We start from the raw sequence: 8,530 nt of genomic DNA on the forward strand, positions 1-8,530 counted from the left end.
CCCCTTTTCCTCTGGGTGCCTGATGTCCCTTCCCCATGCATCATGCTGTAGCTGGTTTCCATAGGAATACCCCTAAGCTGTATCATCCTTCTTTGGGGGCCAGAGCAGTGGGTGGAGAAAAGCTGGGCTTCACCCCCAGAACCTGGACCTGGCTTCAGGTGGGCTTGGAGGGACTGAGAAAGGGCCTGAAAGACCTAAAGCTGTGGGCAAGGAGACCTTCAGCAAGGCTGCCCAGACCACCTTGACATCGGCAGGTGCCCCTGCCAGCCACAGATGCCCACCCCTCCAGAACAGTGCTGGGCCCAGGGCTGGGGTCCTTCAAATGCTTCCCGAGCTTCCTGCTTCTCCCAGACATAGATGCTCTGGCTGTTGGGGTGACCAGCCTCCTCCCCGCATCCCCCATGCTGGCCACAGCTGCCTCCTTACCCGCTACTCTCTCCCTACCTCCCAGCCATTCCCTGTCTTCCTTCACCCTAAGCTTATTTCCTGCAGTGCCCCTGGAGGAGCCCGAAGCCCTAACACTCTCACTTTGCTTCCAGGATTTCCGGAAATATGAGGAAGGCTTCGACCCCTACTCCATGGTGAGAGATGACGCTCCTGCCCTGGGGAGTAAGCCCAGGAGCAGGGGTGGGGGGTTATGGTCTATTTGGTGGCGATCCTTTTGGGCTCTGAGGGTCCTGGGGATGAGTTATGGGCTGTGAAGAGCCCCAAGGAGGCTCTTGCCTGTGAAGGCTTCTTTCAAACAGCATTCCACTGTGAACTGTGTGTGCATGTGCTTTATAACAATAATTACACTTGCTGAGCACTAACTGCATACCAGGCACTGTGCTGGTGACACCAGGCATGCTCCTCACAACAATCCCAGGGACAAACCATCTCTGTGTGTGGGTGTCCATGGGGCCCCCAGTTGATGACTGATGGGAATGGGGCGGGCAGGGTCCCCTTGTCCACCCCTTCTCTGGGGCCCAAAGTCCCGCAGGTGCCTGGCTTTCCCTCCCACCCCTGTCCCCACCTGCATCCTTCACCCCTGTCTTCTTCCTCTAGTTCACCCCGGAGCAGATCATGGGGAAGGATGTCCGGCTCCTGCGCATTAAGAAGGTATGGGGCACACGGAGGCTGGGCAAGGACCACGCTTCTCTGTCCCTGCCCCCTCCTGTCTTGGTCCCTTGTTTCTCCTACTCTCAAAGTGACTCCTGGGTGACTTCTCAGATCCCCACTCTCCTCCACCCCCATGGGGACACCCCTTCCTCTGGTGGGACCACACGCCCAGGCCCCACTTGGTGCCCACGTCCCATTTTCTTGCTGACAACACTGCCCGTCATTGCCCCCCGTGGCTTCTCCTGCCCTCTCTGTGGCCCCAAGAGGGTCCTGGGTGCCCAGGTGCCCACAGTCTGTTGTCTGCTTGGCTCCAAAGGCCTGTTTCCCTCTCATCAGGAGGGAGCTTTAGACCTGGCCCTGGAAGGCGGCGTGGACTCCCCGATCGGGAAGGTGGTTGTCTCCGCCGTTTACGAGGGTGGAGCTGCTGAGCGGCATGGTGAGTGGGGACCAGCCATGCTCAGGTTTGGGGATGGTGTAATGGTTATACCGGCTCCTCCAGGAAAGCAAACAGCAGCCTGCTGGGAGTGGGCTGACAGTTCTCAGGAATGCTCTCCCCGCTGGATCCATCCAGCAGTCCCACATGTTCCTCATGGGCACAGGAGCACAGAGCCACACAGACACCACTCTGCCCTCCAGAGGCTCCCTGTCTAGGGGTGGAAACATCCTCAGAATCACCGAATGCTGACTGTAACAGTGTGGTGTGCTGCAGGCTGGCCAAGGACTAAGAGGGTAGAGGGAAGCTGTGGGAACCCTGAGGGCCTAACCCACTGAGGGAAAGGGGGCAGCCTGGAGGGCTCCCTGCGATGGTGATACCTGAGCTGAGCCTTTAAAGGTAAGTCAGTGCTTGCCTGGAGAAGGAGAGAAGGAGCTTTCCAGGCAGAGAGGACCGCACAAGTAAAGGCAAGAAACCACTGAAACTTTACCTGTGCTTTCAACAACGGTAAGAGCCAACATCTGTCCAGAACTAACCTTGTACCAGATGCTATTCTAAGTACCTGCATATAGCCTGTGTCTAAGTACTTCATGTGCATTAACCTATTTAATCCATATACAACCCTGAGAGTAGATATGGCTATCACTCTCATTTCACATCTCAGGAAACTGAGGCACAGGAAGGGTTCAGGGCCTGCAGCCAGCAGCAGTGGAGGCAGCACTTGGACACAACTGTTTGGTCCTTTGCTTTACTGGCCAGCACAAGTGCCACCCCTGCTTGAGACTTCTGCAGCAGATCTTCTTGCTTTGCCTTGATCCCCTTACCAACAAAAAACACCCCCTGCTAATGAATGAAGCCTCTGTGGAGCCAGCACAGACTCAAACGATCAACCCATTCATGTGTCAGTGTCCAAAATGCCACCACTAATGAATTCTTCTTCCAATCCGGCAGCTTTTCAGTACTCTGACTCCTTGTGGAGGAATAGATGCCCTTGAAGGAGGAGTCCCTTTGCAGGCCAAAGAGGGCTTCCCTGGTAGCTCAGATGGTAAAGAATTTGCCTGCAATGCAGGAGACCAAGGTTTGATCCCTGGGTAGAGACGATCCTCTGGAGGAGGGCATGGCAACTGACTCCAGTATTCTTGCCTAGGAAAATCCCATGAACATAGGTGCCTGGTGGGCTACAGTCCATGGGGTTGCAAAGAGTCGTACATGACTTAGCAACGAACACACCACACACCCTTGCAGGGAATCCCTGGGTCAGATCCCTTCTTGACAGTGCTAGGCTGGAGTCTATCCCATAAGCTGTGAGAACAGAGGGCGGTGTGGGCCTGAGGAAGGAGGTGGAGTGATGGCAAGGGGACCTGGCCATGGTGGCAGCCAGGCTTCCGTGAGTTACTAGGGTGAGTCCAGCTCAGCCTCCCATGGCCTTCATGACCTCGCCCCTCACAGCCACACTCTGCACCTTCATTTCTGCTATAGGAGGGGGACCTGCTCAACCAGGCAGCTGCTGGAGCCCACCTCTGCCCACCCGGCTCACAGCCTCCTCCTCTGCCCTCCTTTCCTGCACCAGCAGAGGGAAGGGTCGATGCTCGGCCCCACCTGTCTGCCATGTCTAGCAGGGAAAGAGCACCAGGATGGCTGGGTGACTTCCTGGGCCCTCCCCTCCTTACAAAGCCCCAGCCCGAGCACTGTCTTATTGGCCCTGCGGCTCCATTTGGGTTTGTACAAAATGAAAATGTGAAAGCTGCCTCTCCCCGGGCCCACTGTCCAGAAGAAGCTGCTGTCTACAGTTTGGTCCCACACTGCTTGGACATACAAACAGCTGGTGAAAGTTCCCCCAGGAGCACATGTGTTTTAAGCCACCACAGCTGCCATCTTCAGTAGCACACGCCACAGTCTGGTAGGCCTTCACACCCAGGAGGCTCCTGGGTAAACGGTGTCAACATAACACAGAATGTTCCGTGGACACCAGGGCTGGGAGCAAGGCCTCAAAAAAGTAAGAAGAGGCTCTGAAGTTGAAGTTGTGTGGGGAAACCATGCACAATCAACTTCTTGGAGAGGCACAATGCATATCAGTATACTCAAACATACTATATTAGTATGTTCAAGGCTCTGACAAGTCCTGCAGCAATACTTCTATTTAGTTTATAACTTCAGCTTTTCTCAAACTTATCAGATCATAGGTCCACTTATCCAGGAACACCTTCAACCACACTCATTCATTCAAGAACTATCTGTTGATTCCTATTTTGTATTAGGTATTTCATTAAGCACTGGATATGTAGTGGTGAATCAAAAATACAATCCCTGCCCTTATGGAGCTGACAGTCTGATAGGAGGGACCACCAGTCAACAAACAGATATATGATTACAAATTGTGAATATGCTGTACAGGAAAGGACCAGGGGAATACTAGGTTATGAGAGAATAATGGGAAAGATCCACTTGAGATTGGGTGTGGGGAGTGAGTCAGAGAAGACCTCTCAAGAGTTTATCTCAGACTTGGAGCACATGAGGAAAGAGTAAAGGCAAGTGCCCCAGGTGAAACATCATGAGAAGGCTCTGGGGCAGGAAAGAACTCGGGCTCGGGGACCTAAAACCAACCAGAACGGCTGAAGCACAGAGAGGGAGGCTCACAGAAGTAGCTTGTGTTTCTGGTTAACCTCACCGGAAATGCAGGTCAGCCTCCCTCTGCAGTCAGAGGGACAAAAGTTGGGTCGGCAGTAATTCATCACTGGTGTCCCGATTCTGCTGAGCTGGAGGGAGAGCGTGTGGATGGGGTGGGAAGGAAGTGCTGCCCTTGAGTAACCTGGTCAATTGTCACCCCTTATGCTTTCTGAACCTATATGAGCTTTCTGAATCCAAGAGTCAGGCCCCTTCTGCAGCCCTACAGAGATGCCCTGTTTTCCACGTAGAGCCCAGTTGCATGTCAGCCTTCCTTTCCTGCAGGTGGCATTGTGAAAGGGGATGAGATCATGGCCATCAATGGCAAGATCGTGACAGACTACACCTTAGCTGAGGCTGAGGCCGCCTTGCAGAAGGCCTGGAATCAAGGGGTAAGAACAAACCCCCTCCTTTCTTCCCTCCCTCGTCTGCCTGCCTCAAACCCTGGCCTCTTCAGCCAGACCTTACAATCAGGGTACCCCATCCCAGAGCAGATATCCAAGGTCCAAGTAACTCTTGGGTGACACCCACATATCCTATCTGGCCAGTGGTCTTAATCTGACAAAACAGAATTCACAAAGTCAGTTTCTGACCTTGAGTCCAAAAGCCAAGTAGCATAAATAGACTTCACAAGACCAGATGTGGCAGCCCACCCAAGAAAAAGACTTAAAGTCTTCACTAAGTACATGCCAAACAGGAATCAAAAGAGTGCTCGGGGCTACTAGAAAGCATTAACAGAAGTAGAGGGCCCAGAATGGAGGAGGGGCTGGCAGTAATCTGCCCGGGCTCATTAGGCACCCACCTGGGTCAGGACTGCCAGGTAAGGTCTCCCAGCCTGTGCTCTGCACAATCAGAGGGGGTGCCCTCCTACAGACTACAGTGTGAATGGTGCCCGCTCGTGTTGTGCAGTGCACAACCTGTGCAACTGTATGCAGGCAGCTGAGCCTGAGCTATTAAGTTCGGTGCCAAGGATGCTGACCAGATGGGCCTGGGACCCACATGAAGGGATGTGGAGAAGAGAAGACTTACGGGTAACACGATGACTGTCTCTGATTATCTGAAGTGCTGCATTAGGGTAGAGGGAACAGAGTGTTTTCTGTGATTTTGAGGGCAGAACTGGATTGAATGGAGGGAGGTCCTGGGGAGAGATTTCAGTTCAGTATCAGGAACGATTACATGGTAGAGGGGCCTAATGATATTCCACAAAATTTGTTTTGGATATACCCAAGCCAAGGATGGACAATGAGGAACAAGATAAGGATGGAGTTGATGCCATTGAGGGGATTTAAATGTTAGGAGCAGAAAGAGCCTGAAGTTCCCTAATTGACTGTGCATCAGAATGACCAAGGGAGTTTATTGAAAATGCTGTTTCCCAGGACCTAACCTCAGATTTCTGGGGACCAAGTCCATAAATCTAGAATTTGAAGTAGTTTCCTGAGTGATTCTGAGGTTTTTGCCTGACTGTGGTCCACAGATCACCATTTGGGAATCTGGTGTCATTCAAGGACCTGGCAACTCTGGTCTCAGTGGTTCTGAAACCTCAGAGACTGGAAGCTTCCCCAGACCGAAGGATTGCACCGTGAGAGTCCTCCCCACCAGGAGGACCTCCAGCCCCACCTGGGCCCACCTTCCCATGGGGAGAAGACCCCAGCTGGCTGTTCCTGGGCCATGGTGCCCAGGCATGGAAATGGAGTGTCAGGGGCAGACACGCCGTGACCACTGAGCATGCCCCAGAGTCACACAGCTTCTCCCCACAGGACTGGATCGACCTTGTCGTCGCCGTCTGTCCCCCCAAGGAGTATGACGATGAGCTGTAAGTGTGTGCAGGCGCCTGGCCCACTCTGTTGTCTTCCTCCTCCTCCTCGGGAATCTTGGCCACTTTCTCTCACCCAGCCCCAGCCCTCTTCCAGCTTGAAGGAACGGCCCAAACACACAACATCTAGTAATAATTGATCCTAGAAAGCTCCCCGTCTAGAATAAGCCTAGAACAAAGTCACAGTCCTCAAGTATTGCCAGAGCTGTCTCTAAGTCTGTCTTGTCCAAATTCTTCTTTCCATGTGGAAAACAGGCCAAGTAAACAACGAAGTAGGGACAAGCCTCAGATTTCTGATTCTCCACGCAGCACTCCGTCTCCAGCCCCATCACCAGCTAGTTTAAAGACTTCTGTGTCTTTTGTTCTCTGGAGGGTCTTCCTGATCCTTAGTTCCTTTACCTCATGTAGCCAGGGCCATAGGCTTTGGCCCCACCCTGCAGGTTTTCCTTGGTCCAGGGTCTGTCTTTGTGTGTGTTTCATTCGTGTCTCTCTGTACATCTCTCTGTCTCATTCTGTCTCTCTTCCCCTTCCCTGCCACTTCCCCATCCTTCCTGTCCATCTCTCTCCCATTCACTCCTCTCCCCTGCATCCTTCTTCCCTTCATCACTCTCCCACTTCTCTTGGCCTTCATCCTCACTTCATCACAGCACCTCCCCACCTCCATGCTTGCCTGTCACAGCTGTGCCTGCTCGCTCCCCCTCCCAGCAGAGGCTGAGTCCTGTATGTCTTAGAGAAATCAAGGTCCTGTAGCAACTAATTCTGGAACCCAGGGTCCAGGCAGGACCCAAAGCAGGAGCCCAGTGAAGGGAGAAGTCCGGAGGCGCTCTGCCTGGAATAACCAAGCCCTGTTTTGTGTTTCCTGCTCTGCTCTGCGTATGTAGCCCCTCTCTTCCCTCTTCTGCAGCCAAAAGCCCCCAGCCAGTCTGAAAGCTCCTTGAAGACCGTGCTCCCGTGCTTAGACATGGGTTCCTCCTGCAACCGGAGCCCAGCAGCCCCCGTGGTGAATAGGCAGGCGGGCTGCATGTCGTGGCAGTCTGCTGCCCACGCTGTCAGCAGGTTCTTTGGACTGGTGTCTGGGGGATGTGCCATCCCTGAAGTGCCACCTGGGCCTGCTGGTGATGATGCTGCAATTCTGTGGGACTCAGAGGCCCTCCTGCTCAGGGAAGCCAAGCAGAGCCCAGTTTGTAGCATGCTTGAGACCTGGGTGTCCTCACTCACCGCAGCCCTGGGGATCTGCCCTTGGTCCCCACCACACCCCCGTGAGCAGGATGGAACAGGGAGCACCATTCTCAGCTGGACACAGGTAGTGCCTCAAACCAGGTGTGATGGGCTGAGAGAGCCAAAAGGAAGTGCAGCCTGGATTTCCCCTTCCCTGTGAGCCCACCCCTGGGAACTCCACCAGGACACTGTGCTGGGGTAGAGCTGGGGCAGTTTAGAAGCAACTGAAGCTGATCCAAAGAACCAGGGCTGGCCTATCTGACTGGTCCATGTCCTATTGTGACCTGTGGCCTGAGCCCGGCTCAGTGTCCTCGGCACCTTCCCTCCCCCTTGACTCTGGACTCTATCTGTGGGACACTATGGAACCCAGCTTTGGGATGTATTTCCTGCCCTGTGACAGGATGGTGCCCATGGACAGAGCTGGTAGGTGGCCATGAACCTGGGGTTTGGTGTGGCCTAAAGCCCGCAGCTGGCAGCTTCTGGGGCAGACCGTGATGACTTTTCTGTTACAAGTTTCTCAAAACATTAGGGCCTCATGCTCTTAAGTCAGTTGACCTCAACTGTGGCTGTGGCTTGTGGGGTGGCCTCAGTGGGCCTATGTTTTCTGTCATTTGCCATCTGCTCTTTTCGAGGGACCTCGGCCCCTTTGCCTTCTGGTCCCCTCTTACCTCATCCCTGGTGTCCCTTCTGCTCCCTCCCTGGCTCCTGTGTGCCATGGCTATGGCCGGGGTGTGGCTGCTCGGTGTCCGGAAGCCGGCAGGGCTTTGTGCCTCTGGGGGTGCAGTGTGTGCTCCCTGCCGTTGGCCTTGCCCTCGGCTGAGTGCCCGCCCGCAGGCCTGCACCTGCCTGGTTTGTTCCTCTTCCCCTCAGGACCTTCTTCTGAAGTTTAGAGGAGAAAACAAATTCACCCCTAGAAGCCAGTGAGCTGTGGCTCCACCTTCCTGATCATCATGCCTGGAACCGTCTGAGACACAGCCGCCAGCAGGCTCCCTGGAAACCCGCAGCTGCCTCCCAGGGATGGCAAACTTCCTCTGACTCTGAAGCAGGGCTGCATGAGGAGCACCTCGGGCCACCCTTCTGAAGGCCAACATGGAGGGAGGGAGCAGCCAGCCATCTGAAGGGGCCCTGTGGTCCAGACTCTTCGGTCATTCCTCTGCCCAGTGAATCTGGGAGACTCCTCCCTGAACTCTGCTAGGACCTGACTCTTGGGTCTCTCTCTCTCTCCTCCATCCCTTTCCTCCCTCTCCTGGTCTCCTTGCTGCTAAGATTGATGCCACAACCTTACTCTGAACTCATTAATAAAA

General features: G+C 54.2%; 1 protein-coding gene across 1 annotated transcript in view; it reads left to right on the plus strand.

Annotated features, from left to right (window-relative positions):
- The window catches only part of USH1C (Usher syndrome 1C (autosomal recessive, severe)), a 48,290-nt gene extending 40,205 nt beyond the window's left edge, over positions 1-8,085 (plus strand). The window contains 7 exon segments of the mRNA XM_010830522.1: positions 540-581; positions 1,045-1,098; positions 1,435-1,534; positions 4,481-4,587; positions 5,052-5,054; positions 5,953-6,008; positions 6,890-8,085. Of these exon segments, the coding sequence (XP_010828824.1) occupies positions 540-581; positions 1,045-1,098; positions 1,435-1,534; positions 4,481-4,587; positions 5,052-5,054; positions 5,953-6,008; positions 6,890-7,016 (489 nt within the window). The 3' untranslated portion in view covers positions 7,017-8,085.
- The last annotated feature ends 445 nt before the right edge of the window (positions 8,086-8,530 follow it).

This window comes from Bison bison, unplaced genomic scaffold (assembly GCF_000754665.1).
Source record: "Bison bison bison isolate TAMUID 2011002044 unplaced genomic scaffold, Bison_UMD1.0 scf7180017864518, whole genome shotgun sequence".
NCBI lineage: Eukaryota > Metazoa > Chordata > Mammalia > Artiodactyla > Bovidae > Bison > Bison bison.